This window comes from Procambarus clarkii, chromosome 12, assembly GCF_040958095.1.
Source record: "Procambarus clarkii isolate CNS0578487 chromosome 12, FALCON_Pclarkii_2.0, whole genome shotgun sequence".
Classification (NCBI taxonomy): Eukaryota; Metazoa; Arthropoda; class Malacostraca; order Decapoda; family Cambaridae; genus Procambarus; species Procambarus clarkii.
This window is the reverse complement of record NC_091161.1, coordinates 23794739-23812238: the sequence shown is the minus strand read 5'-3', so window position 1 is coordinate 23812238 and position 17500 is coordinate 23794739. Positions and strand designations below refer to the sequence as shown.

The window sequence follows — 17500 nt, the reverse complement described above, 5'->3', positions numbered from 1 at the left end:
GCCTCTACATAAGCATGAGACTCAAATTCAGCACCCACATACAACACAATGTTATGAAACGCAAGTTTCTAGGTGAGACCCAGAGGCCAGGTCATTATTAACCTGGTCAGGCACCCAGAGAGGTAAAAACAAATCCCTGTTCTGGTTGAAACTACTACTGAAAGCAAACTAGTGGACAGAACTCCCCAAATGAAAATGAGCAAACTGGCATGATGTCATCATGTCATCATGCTGCTGTCTGCACAACCCCCCCTTCCCCTTCCCCGGGTGGGGGAAGGTTGAGCCCCAGATCCCCCGCGCTGGCAATCCACCTCTCAGTTCCGAGGCTGGATGTGAAAACCGCGAAAAACCTCTGACAGAGGGACAGGTTTGCCGGTGAACCTCCAGGTCTAATGCAGAAACTGGTGTTTCATTACATTCAAAGCTGGTTTTCTGGGGGGAGCCCATTCGGCTCTCCGGAGCTACTTACCCAAAGACAACACAAGAGGGACTACCCGGGAGGTGGTCGGCACTCATTCCTCAACCCGACGTCAACAACTGGCTACAATCACCGACCCAACGCAATAAAGGCACGACTAGGCCCAGGAACACTGACAAGATAGCATGCGGCCAGGACCCTGTTCGACCTCCAAAAACCCTGTGCCCGAATGTCAGCCCAAGACATGTTACCTAAGTTGGTAGCCAGTGCAGCAAACTTATGAACATTGTGAGCACGAGGATAGACCGAAGGCTGGCTGGATCCAATAACCTTGCGGACGACCTGGCAGACCTGAACCCTGGAACAGGAAAGAAGGGAAACCGGGTCAACCCAAAGCGCGTCCACGGACACAGAAGCCGTGGGGCACAAACAACGGCGGTGGCCCGCAAACGGACACAACACATGATGCACCCTCGGCCTGACCAACCAAGCAGCAACAACCCAAGGATCCCCCAGAAAGCAGCAGGCTCATTCTTTGCCAGAAAAGGAGACTGCTCTGGGAGAAAAGAAGGAGACTGTTGTGCAGATGAACAACCTATTTCCACGACCGAAAGAGCAGAAACCCCTGCGCCGGAGAAGAGCATGACACTCTCCGACCTTACCCCCAGAGGCCAATGCCAACAGCAAAAATCTTCGAAAAACAATCCTGAACCGAAGGAGCCACAACAAACCGAGGAGAAGAGAGATAGGAGAGCACTCGATCCAAAAACTAGGACGGCTCAGGCGGCGCATAAGCAGGCCGGAGGTGATACAATGCACAAAACGGTGCAGAAGTAATATCTATACCGAAAGCCAGCTGAAGCAGCTCCGCCAGAACCACACGATACGAGGCGACAGTATTTGGCATAAGATGATAGTCCTGGAATAACTACGAGAGAAAGGACACCACCACCCGAACCGAAAGCGAAGTAAAACGACGAAGAGTCAAACAGAAACGGAAGGACCGACAAGAAACTTCATACTGCCACCGAGACACAGCCTGCAGGTGTGACACCATCAATGAAGCCACCTGATCACCATACAGATGGTGATAAACTCGAGTCAAAAATTCCAAATGCGAAGACTCAAGGAGAAGAGTGAACCAGTCTCGTAACGGACCGGGCCGATATTCTGAAAGAGGCGGTGCCGCGGAAAAACCTCCGGGTTCGAACACCGGGCAAGCAGCGCCTGAAACCACGGCTGGGCCAGCCACCACGGGACCAAGAGGACTACCCACCCTTGGTAAGTCTCCAAGCAAGCCAGGACCTGGAGTAACAGCTGAAACGGGGGGGAGGGGGAAGAGGTACAGGAACCCCCACCTCAACCAGTCCTGCCGGAAGGCGTAGATTCCAACAGCCTCGCAATCAGGGAAGGGCACCACATATACCGGAAGAAGCCTCGACCACGCCGACGCAAAGAGGTCCACCTCCAGGTGCCTGAACGTCAGGCAGAGCCAACTGAATGAACCAGCATTAACCATCCATTCCATGGACAGGCCGTCTTCCAGGACGATGAACACCCCCCAGACGTGAACCGCCAGGAGAGCCAAATCCCAAGAACTCAGCAGATGAGTCACCCAAAGTGACCAACCCCAAAGAGCCAAAGACTGCATTGAAGCCCCTCGGTTCAGACAAAGGACCACCAGGGAGCAGTCCAAATGAAGCTGAATCGTCGCTCCGCAGGCAACCCGAACCCTCTGAAGCACAAACTACACTGCAGCGAACTCCCGCACCATGCTGTGGGCCCGACAGAAGGACAGACCCCACCACCCCTGGGTGGCCTGGTGAGCACTGGTCACAAAGTGCTCACCAGGCCACCACCTAATCTCCCAACCGAGAGACGATGCATCCGTGAACACGTCGAGCGAGGGGCTCAGGTGGGTGCCAAGGCACCGAACCCCGAAAAAAAACGAAGAGGAAGCCAGCGACGAAGCAGCCGACACAAGGCCCCCCCCGGGGGGTCAAACCCAGCGATCGCGAGAGGCAGAAGGGACGTCCAGGAATGAACCAGAACAGCTGACGAAGCCAGACCCGACCCAGCGGGTAGACCATCATCGCAAAGTTTAGGTTCCCGCACAGACCGTCGAGCAACCGCCTGGTAACCCAGGAGCCCCACCAGAAACTAGAGCATGCGGGACCGCAGCCAAAGGGGAGACTCCGGAGGAAGAGACAAGGAAGCGGTCCGAGAGTCCCACACAAGACCCAGCCAGGTCCAACCCTAGGAGGAGAACGAGATAGGACTTTCACCAGTTCACCAGAAACCCGAACCCGGCTAGCTGGGAACCCAAACCCCTGGCGCGCAGACACACGGACCGAAAGGGAGCCCAAACCAGCCAGTCGTCGAGGTAAGTCAACACCCGAACACCTAACAGACACAGACAGGCCACTACAACCCGGATAAGGTGTGTGAACATGCGAGGTGCCAGGTTCAACCCGAAAGGGTGACAACAAAAGTGGTAACCCTGATGCCCCCAAAACAAAACCGAGCCAGTCCCTGAACCCCAGATGAATTGGGGCATACCAATACGCGTTCTTGAGGTCAAGGCACACCAACCAAGCGCCTGGCTCCAACAGAAGCCAGACCTGGGGACAGAGTGGTCATTCAAAAGGAGGGGCAAAAAACACAGGGGTTCAGACAGGACAAGTCCAGAACGAACCGTTAGTCCACAGTTACCTGGTTGATACCAGGTTGATGGGGGTTCTGGGAGTTCTTCTACTCCCCAAGCCCAGCCCGAGGCCAGGCTTGACTTGTGAGAGTTTGGTCCACCAGGCTGTTGCTTGGAGCGGCACGCAGGCCCACATACCCACCACAGCTCGGTTGGTCCGGCACTCCTTGGAGGAATAAATCTAGTTTCTTCTTGAAGATGTCCACGGTTGTTCCGGCAATATTTCTTATGCTCGCTGGGAGGGTGTTGAACAATCGTGGACCTCTGATGTTTATACAGTGTTCTCTGATTGTGCCCATGGCACCTCTGCTCTTCACTGGTTCTATTCTGCATTTTTTTCCATATCGTTCACTCCAGTATGTTGTTATTTTACTGTGTACATTTGGTACTTGGCCCTCCAGTATCTTCCAGGTGTATATTATTTGATATCTCTCTCGTCTTCTTTCTAGTGAGTACATTTGGAGAGCTTTGAGACGATCCCAATAATTTAGGTGCTTTATCGCGTCTATGCGTGCCGTATATGTTCTCTGTATTCCCTCAATTTCAGCAATCTCTCCTGCTCTGAATGGGGAAGTGAGTACTGAGCAGTACTCAAGACAGGACAACACAAGTGACTTGAAGAGTACAACCATTGTGATGGGATCCCTGGATTTGAAAGTTCTCATAATCCATCCAATCATTTTTCTGGCTGTAGCAATATTTGCTTGGTTATGCTCCCTAAACATTATGTCGTCAGACATCATTATTCCCAAATCCATTACATGTTGTTTTCCTACTATGAGTACATTTGATTGTGTTCTATACCCTGTATTATGTTTAACTCTCAAACCGCGCATATCATATATAAATGATATCAGTGACAAAACCGAAACCGCGCACATCCTTTATATATGATTTCGTGTCTAGCACTATAATTTAAACGCCACGTCTGGGATAAGGGCAGCTATAGTACAGCCACAACCGACAGTTGCCAGATGCCACCTAGAAAAAAAATCCAGGCCAACATTCTTGGGTGTTACAGCGTCAGTATTGAGCAAGCCTCCAAGGCTGGTGCACGCAGCATGAGCTCACAACACCGCTGTCCAGCTTGTGACCACAGCATCGCCTACAAATACCATAATATAAATGATACTGCTATTATTTAGCAGTGATAGTATTACTGAAGCCCCCCTGACTGTGATAAAACTGACCAGGATTCTGATACTAGCAGGATTGTGGTGATATTTAGCGCTGTGCTCCATGGAGGAAGGAGTAGGGCTGTGGGAGGGAGGGTTGTGGCGTCGTCTTCTGACTGTGTGGGGCCACCATTTATTGACTGCACTCACCATACCAGCTTAGTGGTTCGCCATGGTGAACACAAATGTAGATACTTATATATAACGTGTGTATAGAGTGAGATAACAGCGAGAGGAGTAGGTTGGGAGCCGCCATTTTGGTGAGGGAGGAGCGTCGTCTGCACGACTTGGCATGGTGTTTACTGATGGCCACTATGGTCTTTGGGCACCATACCAGCTTATTTGTATAGGTATGGTGAATAAAACAGGTAGATACTTATATATAATGTGTGTATATAGCGTAATAACACCACAAACAATATTGTTGGAGGACAAACATTAGTGCGTCTGGCCTTGAGGGCGGCCGCCGATCAGCTGACTGTGTGAGTAGCTACGTCTTATGGCCTTTACTCACCATACAAGCTTAGATGTACAGTTATGGTGAACAAAGCATGTAAATACGTATATATAACGTCTGTGTATAGTGAATAAATACAAAAGAGTATTGTGGGAGGTGAATGAGGGTGAGTGAGGTGGTGTTGAGGGAGGGAGTGGCAGTGAGTGGCTCGCTGGTGTTTGGCGGTCACTCCTCGTTGCTTTTTGACTCACAAGACCAACGTAGTAGTTCGTTATGGTGTACAAAACATGCAAATACTTATATATAACCTGTGTATATAGTGTAACAACAGCAAAACTATTTGTTTATTGTTTTATGAACATATTAATTGAATCACTAATATGCACACCATAATTTTGAGTACAGCGATGGTTCACACATTTTATAACATAAATATACCACAATTCACTGTATGGAATAATATTACTGCAAAAAAACTAAGAAAAAATCAATCAGAGACATTGAAATAATTAGGTAATAATATATTTGTGGCAACTGCCGTCTGACAGCTTGGGCGGAGTAGACCTCGTCTGGCGAAGGCTCTGCCAACGCCCCTTTTTTGCCACACTTCCCTACCCTATTGCAGCTAAAATATGCCACCTACGATTTTTTTGTTATTTTTTCCGTGATCAGGGAACACAAATGAACACTTCTATAAGACGAAAGAATTTTTTGCAATTTTTTTTTTTGTTGCGCCTGTGGGTGTGAATTCCATTTGGACCCCTAGCGGTTTGAGGGTTAAGGTCCTCATTTTTACCGTACCTGAGTACCTGGAATTTATCACTGTTAAACATCATGTTATTTTCTGATGCCCAGTCAAAAACTTTATTAATATCCGCTTGAAGTTTTTCAATGCCTTCAGCCGAGGTAATTTTCATACTGATTTTTGTGTCATCTGCAAAGGATGATACGAAGCTGTGACTTGTATTTTTGTCTATATCCAATAGGAGAATAAGGAAAAGCAGCGGTGCAAGGACTGTACCCTGAGGTACAGAGCTTTTAACTGCACTTGGACTAGATTTTATATGGTTGACTGTTACTCGCCGAGTCCTGTTTGACAGAAAACTGAGTATCCAGCGTCCTACTTTACCAGTTATTCCCATTGACTTCATTTTGTGTGCTATCACGCCATGGTCACATTTATCGAAAGCCTTTGCCAAGTCCGTGTATATCACATCAGCATTCTATTTTTCCTCTAATGCCTCTGACTTTGTCGTAGTGCTCAAGTAGGTGTGTTTACTAGTTGTGTTGTGTGTGAGGTGTGAGAGGCACGATCTTCCCGCTCGAAATCCATGTTGGCCTGGGTTGTGAAGGTCATTGGTCTCTATGAAATTGGCGACTTGAATCCTAATCACTCTCTCAAATACTTTTATTATGTGCGATGTTAGTGCAACTGGTCTATAATTCTTTGCCAATGCTTTGCTCCCTCCCTTGTGTAGAGGGGCTATGTCTGCTACTTTAAGTGCATCTGGTATCTCCCCTGTGTCCAAGCTCTTCCTCCACACTATACTGAGTGCCTGTGCTACCGGCACTTTGCATTTCTTTATAAATATTGAATTCCATGAGTCTGGACCTGGGGCTGAGTGCATGGGCATGTTTTCAATTTCTCTTTCAAAATTTAGTGCGCTCGTGTTGATATCAGTTATATTTACAGGGGTTTGAATACCCCGCATAAAGAAATTGTCTGGATAGTCTGACTGAAACAGTCTGACAGAGCGCAGGAAAAGAGGCCTGCCTTGCCAGCCCTGAACCTCCCCCCCCCCCAATGAAGAATGCCAATGAAGGCCGCAAGAAACGACCCAAAAAGCCCACAAATTGAGAGACCAGGCGTGAGTGAACAGAGCAAGCCTCCCACCCCATCGCCCCTTCAATGGGGCGAACTACGAAAGGGCCGACGCTCCTTACGAGAACCCGACCTGCGCACAGAGTGAGCACCGCGCCTACCAGGCGCAGACGGGACCAAAGGTAGCACCGGATCTGAAAGTGGCACCTGTGGCCCACCTCGACGAGCAGAACCACGGGCCCTGGCACGACCCCTCCGTGAGGAACTCGCCCAGGACCCCCAGAGAACCAACAAGTCAGATGGGGAACCCATCCAGGGGCCAGATTCACAAAGGAACTTACATATGTTTTTCCTTCTTAGCGCCTTCGTGGCGGCTACGTCGGTATTCAGGCAGGTACACTAAGAAGGAAAACCTTCATAAGTTTGCTCCGTCAGCTAAGTCAACCACTCGTAACTTTACGTAAACTGGATACAAGTAAATTTTTCTCTACTACACAACACAAGGATCGATTGTAATGTAAACAAAAAGATTATTAGTTGATGAATCTCGTGAAGTGGAGTCCTTCATGTTAGTTATATATGCATTCTCTGCTTGAAACTTATAGTAAATATGTCTATTATGATAATAGAATTAGTTTCATAATAGAAAGATATTATACCAGTAGTTATTAAGTAAATAAACACTGATGAACATGAAATATGAGAACAGGTGATGATCCCTGCCTGATGGGAGCATTTACTATCACCAAGTTCACCTAGTAATAAGTATAGATGGGTATGTATAGCTAAGGTACACCCCCTATTTTTAATTTATATTGTTTGGTTTTATTTTGAAATTTAATCTGGGTGCGACAAAACAAAAATATGCTGCACAAATGATGTTAGGTAAGGAGAAAGGTAAAAACTTCAAAACTTTTCTCATTGAAACCTAAAGCTATAATTATGACTATATGGACTATAAAAAAAGAGAGAGGGAAGTAGGGGTCCAAGACCTCTTCCTGTTACACAACTTGGGTGTGGAACAAGTAATTATCAAAAGAAGGTACCATGCCGGGAAGGCTATGTAGCAGTAAGGCAGCGAGGTGAGGCAGCTACTTATTTGAGGAATGCTTATTTTATTTATCTTATAAGCTGAGGCAGTTTATTTTATTTGAGGAATACTCAGCTGATTCCTTTACATTTAGCATGGAACAAATTTGTGTCCAAGACCTCTTCCTGTTACACAATTTGGCTGTGTGTAACCAAACTAGAAGTGCTCTACAAATCAAGGGACCCAGAATGTGGAATGACCTCCCGAATCATGTCAATGGCTGTACCTCTCTCAACCAATTTAGGAGTAAAACCAAGTACTACCTAATTAACTCCATGTAACTTACCTTACCCCCTAAATGTGAACCCATGTCTTGCTATTTTTTAAACAATGCTGTTTGTTCACCAACGTGTACAATTGCTGATTTCTACTATGTTCCCCCCCTTTTCTTTATTTTTTATTCCTTCTTTCAACACAATTTATACCTAATTCCAATTACTATTAAGTTTTAGTTTAAGTGTTTTTCCCCCCCACACCTTGCCCGAAATGCTATGAGTATTAGTGGCTTTAGATATTGTATGTACTTGCTCTGTCTATAAATCCAACATCATGTTTGTAAATCAACTATGTGTGTACTTTTCCTGAATAAAATTTATTTATTATTTATTTATTAATCAATAAGTAAGTATTAAAAGAAGGTACCAAGCTGGGAAGGCTATGTAGCACCATTTTGTGTAACAATAAACCAATGTTTTTTTAATAAACAATCCACCTGTATGGTAAAACAAATTCTGTCAGCTGTAAAAATATTGATGCAGTTATTTAAATAAAAAATATAATGAATGAAATGTTACTGGTTTATTTTTATCCTATCTTTTTGTACTGTACAGTATACCCAAGGAAGTGAAAAATTGAGACATAATGCACAATTTAATGAATGATTCAAAAGAAATATAACTATTACATATCAACATGAGATCTTAATGATCCATGGTTAACATGATTTAATAAGGATAATACTTGCAATAATACAAACTATAATTTAAAATCTTTATTACTGATTTTTTTATTACGAAGCTTAGGTATACACAGCACTGTGCTGCTCCCCTATTCATATGGAAGATTACAGTGTAGATAAAAAACTAGCTATAAGTTCATCTAATACTCCCATCTCACAGGATGGATAGGCATACATGGGTAATGCCAAAGTCTGACATTAGCATATCAGCCTGGTATAGCTCCGGGGAGCCGACGGGGCTCCCCCCAGAAAACAAATCAACTCTAACTAAACAACAATTTCATGATTTTCACAAGAGGTAAGCATTGAATCATGGGAACATTATATTATAACTACTCTTGCCAGTTTCTACAAGACTCCTCTCAAACAATGTATTTTTTTTAACATGCTTAGGTATATACAGCAATGTGCTGCTTCCCTATTCTGTATGAAGGACCACACAATATAGATCAAAAACCAGCTACAAGCTCATCCAACATCCCCACCTCACAGGACGGCCAGTCATACATGGAATCAGGAGAGAACAAAATACTTAAGGCTGATCTATTAGCCTCCACTGGCAAAATCTGTGTGCAGCATTAAGAATATCTTCCAATATTCCTGAGTGGATGTAGTAATTACAGAGCTCAAAGTACCTCACACCATTTGGTATCTTGATCTTGAGGTTATCTTGAGATGATTTCGGGGCTTTAGTGTCCCCGCGGCCTGGTCCTCGACCAGGCCTCCACCCCCAGGAAGCAGCCCGTGACAGCTGACTAACACCCAGGTACCTATTTTACTGCTAGGTAACAGGGGCATAGGGTGAAAAACTCTGCCCATTGTTTCTCGCCGGCGCCCAGGATCGAACCCAGGACCACAGGATCACAACCCAAGTGTGCTGTCCGCTCGGCCGACCGGCTCCCATTGACCGGTATGAAGTCACTAATAACAGGGCAATCGCAGATATAGTGTTGGAGAGTATGTCATCTTAAGTAGGGACACGCCAGACACTGCCCCAGTGTCTGGCGTGTCTTTAGTGCCGTGTCCCTTGTGGTACGCGTCGTGCCGCTTTAGCTAGCTTCCTCCCTTGCCGGGCCGGAGGGCCTAGCTGCTTCTCACTTGGGCGCCAAGCCGTGAGGTCCTTCCTTGCCCTCCGTGGCACCCTGGCGCGCGCCCCTGTGGCACGCCTGTGTGGGGCTTTCTCCCGCCGGCGGGTTGGCAACGCTCTGTCTGGTGGTGCCACACACGTGGCCCGGGCCCTCGTGACTTTCAAGTCTTATGGGGTGGGCCCTTTGGGCCCTGGCCCGCCTCTCCCTCGGCGGCCTCAGGGTGCTGGCACTCCTTTCAAGGTGCCCCTCGGGGCCCCCTTGGCGCTACTTTGGACGGGGCCACTTCAGTTTATTATGCCCAGGCTGCGGCTACTTCAGTTCTTATGCCCCAGGCTGGGGCCACTTCAGTTTTTATGCCCCAAGCTGGTGCCCCTTCAGTTCCTATGCCCCAGGCTGGGGCCCCTTTAGTTCCTATGCCCCAGGCTGGGGCCATTTCAGTTCCTATGCCCCAGGCTGGGGCCATTTCAGTTCTTATGCCCCAGGGTGGAGGCCACTTCAGTTTCTATGCCCAGGCTAGGGACACTTCAGTTCCTATGCCCCAGGCTGGGGCCACTTCAGTTTCTTATGCCCCAGGACAGGGACACTCCAGTTTCTTATGCCCCAGGTAGGGGCCACTTCAGTTTATTATGACCCAGGGCAGGGCCACTCCCATTTTATGCCCCACGCTTCAGTTCTGCCACTGGCTGGGACCACTTCAGTTTATATGCCCCAGGCTGGGGCCACTTCAGTTTACTGTGGTCCAGGGTGGGGCCACTTCAGTTTAACGTGGCCCAGGTCGAGGCCACTTCAGTTCTATGCCCAGGACGGGGCCAGTTTTGTATATTATGCCCCAGTGTAGGGCCACTTCAGTTGTTACGCCCCAGGACGGGGCCACTGCCGATTATGCCCCAGCAGGCTGGGGCCCCTTCAGTTCTATGCCCTTGCCTAGGCCAACTTCGGTTCCTACGCCTTTGGCTGGGCCACCAGTTTCCTGTGTGTCCGGAAGAAACTGCGGCCTCCCAGGCTACTGGTTTATCCAGACGTTTCGTCTGCCATGCTCCGGCTGAAGTTGTTCCTGATGTTCCAGTTGATGCGGTACCGACTGTTAACGTCCATGCTACTGCGTTCCAGCTATCGAGGTTCCTACCGTGGACGTTCCTGCTCCTGTTCCAGCTGCTGACATTCCAGCCCCTGAAGTTCCAGCGTGCGGGGTTCCAGCTGAAGCGTTCCTGCTGTCGTGCCTATTATTATCACTCCTTTTCAGTTTATTGTATTTGATTGCATTTTATTTTCAGCTTCATGTATTCATCCTGTTCTCTAACGAGTTATATTCCAGCCTTATTTTGAGCATAAATTGTTTTGCAGTTGCCTTTCTTTACTACGGCAGTTTCCTCGTTGGCCTGTTGCCGCTAATTTTGTATCTTCAGCAGCTGCTGAGGTGCCGGCTGCTGACGTTCTAGCTGTCGCTGTCCCAGCCATCGATGTTACAGCTGTTGCTGTTTCAGCGTTGTGATTCCAGCTGCTGTCGTGCTAGCTGCTGATATTCTCGCCCCTTTTGGCAAGGGAAAGCTTCAGCTTTAGCTTCAGTTCATTCCCGGCGTTCCCTTAACGCTAGCTCCCAGGTTCTAATGGCCCCTAATAGTCTTGCAGTTGGACTTCTACTTACCACTGAAGATTTCCCTGGTAGCCTGTTGCCGCTATTTATTTATCTTCAGTAGATGTTGATGCTCCAGTTGCCAATGTCCAGCTGCAGGTGTTCCAGCTGCGGTGTACAGCTGCTGATGTTCCGGGGCAGGATTTTGCAGTTTACATTTGGCAACGGTTGTTTATATTATTCCCTTATTTTGCCGCTTTTTGCCATTGGTGTTTGTGTTATACATGCTACGTTAATGTTGGTTTAATGTTAAGGTTAAGGTTTCCCGGCCCCAGTGTGGGACGTTTCCTTATTTATATTTATACAGTGATTTCTATGTTGTGCTTGACCTTACTCTTGTCATTTCCCGTTTGGACCTGTTCGGCGATGTTTTAAATTTATTATTTAACAAATTCAATGTTTCACATCTTGGATTTATCATTTAATGACAGTCTGCAGTGCTGCTAAATTTTACGTGGTATTGTTAATACTGTCATATCATTATGGTTAATGTCCAGTTTCTTTATTATGAGCGCAATTATCCCGCGACATTGGCCTTTCCAGCCTAAGCTTTGTGCTGTACTAACTTTGCAATTTTGTAGTATTGGTTTATTACACAATTTTTATTTTAATTTTGACTATTCTTAATTGACAGCTTATTCCAGTCTTATTTTGAGCACAATTGCTTACAGTTGGACATACTACTTCAGCTGCGGTTCTCCTAGTGCACCGTTGATGCTATTTACTATATTCATATATTTAATTTTAACTCATATTTCTTGTCTTGCCTTGTGAATTTGCAGCCTTCGCCTATTTTCTTTACCTTACACTTTCCTGGTTGATGGGGTTCTGGGAGTTCTTTTACTCCCCAAGCCCGGCCCGAGGCCAGGCTTGACTTGTGACAGTTTGGCCCACCAGGCTGTTGCTTGGAGCGGCCTGCAGGCCCACATACCCACCACAGCCCGGTTGGTCCGGCACTCCTTGAAGGAAACAATCTAGTTTCCTCTTGAAGATGTCCACGGTTGTTCCCGTAATATTTCTGATGCTCGCTGATAGGACGTTGAACAACCGTGGACCTCTGATGTTCACACTGTGTTCTCTGATTGTGCCCATGGTACCTCTGCTCTTCACTGGTTCTATTCTGCATTTTCTTCCATGTCGATCACTCCAGTACGTTGTTACAGTATTTTACTGTGCAGATTTGGGACCTGTCACTCCAGTATTTTCCATGTGTATATTATTTGGTATCTCTCTTGTCTCCTTTCTAGTGAGTACATTTGGAGAGCTTTGAGACGATCCCAAAAATTTAGGTGCTTTATCTCGTCTATGCGTGCCGTATATGTTCTCTGTATTCCCTCAATTTCAGCAATCTCGCCTGCTCTGAAGGGGAAAGTGAGTACTGAGCAGTATTCAAGACGGGACAACACAAGCGATTTGAGGAGTACAACCATTGTGATGGGATCTCTGGACTTGAAGGTTCTCGAAATCCATCCTATCATTTTTCTGGCTGACGCAATACTTGCTTGGTTATGCTCCCTAAACGTTAGGTCGTCGGACATGATTATTCCCAAATCCATGACATGCTGTTTTCCTACTTTGGGCAAATTCGATTGTGTTTTGTACCCTGTATTATGTTTAAGATCCTCATTTTTGCCGTATCTGAGTACCCAGAATTTATCACCGTTAAACATCATGTTATTTTCTGCTGCCCAATCGAAAACTTTGTTAATATGTTTTTAGTTTATCAATGTCTTCTGAGTATAACTTTAGCAGCCTTTTTTCTAGACCTTTCCTCCAGTTTATCCAGGTCTTCCTGTAGTAGTGAATGTCTGCGATCACCAGCAAGGTGACTTAGTGTTGACTAAAAGACGACTTCTTGATGCCTGCACGATGCCTTCTTGTTGGCGCCTTCCTGTTCCAGGATGATTACAAGATGATCTCCAGTTGGCGTCAGGACGACTTTAGGACGAATCCCAGACGACTCCTAGCTGCTTTTCATGTTGACTGGTGGCAATATATTATTTATTACATTATGTTATATATTTATTCAAGTTCTTTTCTATTCACTTCGGGTTTTTGGTTTCCTCCCTTCACCCCCCCCCCCTCCCTCTGCTAGTATTTGTAATTATTGAGTTTATTCTGTTTTTTTTCTGCTACTATATTATTGTTTTAAGCCTACTTTGCTGATGGTCTTTGGTTTCACTGGCCGATTTGGCTTGAGTTATTCTCCACTTAGGAGAAGGACAATATTAGAACAATATCCAACTCTGTACCTTTTTGATATTCCAAGAGTACGACTTAAACTACAAATGCTCTACAAATCATGGGACCCAGAATGTGGAATGGCCTTCCCAATCATGTTAACCCTTAACCCTCAAACCGCTAGGGGCCCAAATGGAATTAACACCCACAGGGGCAACAAAAAAAAAAATTCCAAAAAATTCTTTCATTTTATAGAAGTGTTCACTTTTGTTCCCTGATCACGGAAAAAATAACAAAAAAATCGTAGGTGGCATAATTTAGCCACAATAGGGTAGGGAAGTGTGGCAAAAAAAGGGCGTTGGCAGAGCCTTCGCCAGACGAGACAGTTGCCACAAATATATTATTACCTAATTATTTCAATGTCTCTGATTGATTTTTTCTTAGTTTTTTTGCAGTAATATTATTCCATACAGTGAATTGTGGTATATTTATATTATAAAATGTGTGAACCATCGCTGTACTCAAAATTATGGTGTGCATATTAGTGATTCAATTATTATGTTCATAAAACAATAAACAAATAGTTTTGCTGTTGTTACACTATATACACAGGTTATATATAAGTATTTGCATGTTTTGTACACCATAACGAACTACTAAGTTGGTCTTGTGAGTCAAAAAGCAACGAGGAGTGACCGCCAAACACCAGCGAGCCACTCACTCTCTCAACACCACCTCACTCACCCTCATTTACCTCCGACAATACTCTTTCTGTATTTATTCACTATACACAGACGTTATATATACGTATTTACATGTTTTGTTCACCATAACTGTACATCTAAGCTTGTATGGTGAGTAAAGGCCACAAAGACGTAGCTACTCACACAGTCAGCTGATCGGCGGCCGCCCTCAAGGCCAGACGCTCTAATATTTGTCCTTCAACAATACTGTTTGTGGTGTTATTACGCTATATACACATTATATATAAGTATCTACCTGTTTTATTCACCATACCTGAACAAATAAGCTGGTATGGTGCCCAAAGACTATTGTGGTCACCAGTAAACAACATGATAAGTCGTGCAGACGACGCCACCGCCCTCACCAAAATGGCGGCTCCCAACCTCTTCCTCTTGCTGTTTATACCCTATATACACACGTTATATATAAGTATCTACATTTGTGTTCACCATATCGAACCACTAAGCTGGTATGGTGAGTGCAGTCAATAAATGGTGGCCACACACAGTCAGAAGACGACGCCACAACCCTCCCTCGCACAGCCTTACGCCTCCCTCCATGGAGCACAGCGCTAAATATCAGCACAATCCTGCTATTATCAGAATCCTGGTCAGTTTTATCACAGTCAGGGGGCTTCAGTAATACTCTCACTGCTAAATAATAGCAGTATCATATATATTATGGTGTTTGTAGGCGATGCTGTGGTCACAACCTGAACAGCGGTGCTGTGAGCTCGTGCTGCGTGCGCCAGCCTTGGTGGCTTGCTCAATACTGACGCTCTCACACCCAAGAATGTTGGCCTGGATTTTTTTTCTAGGTGGCATCTGGCAACTATCGGTCGTGGCTGTACTATAGCTGCCCCTATCCCAGGCGGGGAGTTTAAATTATAGCGCTAGACACGAAATCATATATAAATGATGTGCGTGGTTTCGGTTTTGTCACCGATATCATTTATATATGATATGCGCGGTTTGAGGGTTAAATGGCGCATGGCTATATACCATTTGACACCCACAGGCGCATACAAAAAAAAAAAACTTTTTTCTTCCTAACCTGTTAATTTGTGTTCACTGATCATGGGAAAAATAATAATAAAATCGTAAGTGGCATATATTGCCTGCTATAGGGCGGGGAAGTTTGGCAAAAAAACAGGCGTTGACTCAGCGTGCGTCCCAGATGGTCTGTTGCTCCCCAGCTGTCAAGCCGGAGTTGCGACAAAGAGATAATTACCTAATTATTTCAATGTCTCTGGTTGATTTTTCGTAGTTTTTTTTGCTGTAATATTATTCAATAGTGTGTAGTGTGATATATTTATATAATAAAATGAGTAAATCATCGCTGTACTCAAAAATATGGTGCGAATATTGTTGATTCAATTATTATGTTCATCAAGCAGTGAACAAATACTTTGTCGGTTATTACATTATATACACAGGTTATATATAAGTATCTGCATGTTTTGTTCACCATAACAAACCACTAAGTTGGCATGCTGAGTGGCAGTGCCAGTGGCAGCCCGCCACTGGCTGCTACTTCCTCACTCCCTCAAGTCACCTGACTCACCCACATTCTTCTCCCACAATACTTTTTTTGCTTTTATTCACTATTAACAGACGCTATATATAAATATCTACATTCGTGTTCACCATAACGAACCAATAAGTTGGTATGTTGAGTGGCAGTGGCAGTATCAGTGGCAGCCCGCCACTGGCTGCCTCTCCCTCCCTCCCTCCCTCACCTGACGTGACACCATTCTCCTCCCACCATACTGTTTTGCTTTTATATACACACGTTATATATAGGTATTTATACTGTAACCCCGCGATTATCCGGGATTCGAACATCCGAAAAACGCCCTTATACGGCCAAAATCGTGAACGGATAAAGTTATCACAATATCCGGCCAAAATAGCCACAGGGACCGGATAATCGTGCTTTTGTCCGTATATGAAAACATGAGGCGGGCCATACGGTATTAATCCCGTCTGCCCGAGACTCGAGGCGCATGGTGTAGGTGGGGGTGGGGTGGGTGGGTGGTGTCGGGAGAGAGGGGAGCGTTGGGAGGGACCACCTGGGGGGATGGGGAGTGGCCTATACACTACAGTACAGTAATTACTATCAATTTTAGAACAATTCATCATAGCCAAAATCAAAAGAAATACTAGTAATTATGTAATAAAAAATTCCATACAAGTTTCCTAAAAACAATTTGCACAGGCTGAAGTTTCCTTCAAAAATATATTTTTATTTTCCTCCTGGCGGCCTACGTAACGTGCCTCCTCCCTGTCCCGACTGGACCCGTCCAGGCCTGGTCAAGCCATGTGCTCTCTAGCCTCGTGTTACACCACAGTGCCGCGCCATTAGTGAAATATTTTTTTAAATAACTTTTTTATTTTCATAGTAACTTTGAACATTTTTGGCCAAGACTATGTCTGGTAGCAGCATGAATCGTTCTGGAGGTGTTAAGAGGAAGAAGGTTGTCCTAACACTTAAGGACAAGCTATGTGTTATACAACTTTGTGAACATGGCCGGTCGACCTCAAGTGTTGCCAAGGAATATAATATAGGCACTAGTACTGTTTCTGATATAAGGAAACAAAAAGAGAAACTTATGCAATTCATTTCAACCTGTGAAAGTGAAGGTGCAAGCACTAGCAGAGGTTGTGGTAGAAAAACTATGAAAACTTCGACGCATGTGCAGTTGGATGAGGCTGTGTACAAGTGGTTTGCTCAGCACCGCACAGCTGGCGTGACAATTCGCGGCCCAGAAATACAAAAAGCTGCAAGCAGATTTGCTGAAAGCCTTGGAATAAAGAATTTCGAAGCGAGTGAAGGGTGGGTTGCAAGGTTCAAGGGTAGGCACAATATTGTGAAGAGGAAAATTGTCGGTGAAAAACTGAGTGCAGATGAATGCAGTGTAGAACCATTTAAACGTAAATTACGAGAATATATTGTGGCAAATAATATTTATTCATATCAAATTTATAATGCAGATGAAACTGGGTTGTATTGGAGGAGTTTACCAGAAAAAACTCTAGCAATGAGGAGTGAGGGTTATGTGCCAGGACGTAAGGTTTGCAAGGACAGGCTCTCAGCCATGATGTGTGCGAATGCCGACGGCACAGACAGAATCACGTGTGCAATTGTTGGCAAATCTAAGAAACCAAGAGCCTTGCAACATTGCATGGACAGACTGCCAGTGAAATATTATGACTCAAAAAATGCATGGT

At 45.4% G+C, this 17500-nt stretch overlaps 2 protein-coding genes across 3 annotated transcripts in view; one reads left to right on the top strand and one right to left on the bottom strand.

Annotated features, from left to right (window-relative positions):
* The window catches only part of LOC123772852 (zinc finger protein 271-like), a 128721-nt gene that overhangs the window by 100593 nt on the left and 10628 nt on the right, over positions 1–17500 (bottom strand). The window lies entirely within an intron of this gene.
* LOC138363981 (tigger transposable element-derived protein 7-like) overlaps positions 16948–17500 on the top strand; it is a 1778-nt gene continuing 1225 nt past the window's right edge. The window contains exon 1 of the mRNA XM_069323432.1: positions 16948–17469. Coding sequence (XP_069179533.1) covers positions 16948–17469 — 522 coding nt within the window. The remainder of the gene's footprint in view (positions 17470–17500) is intronic.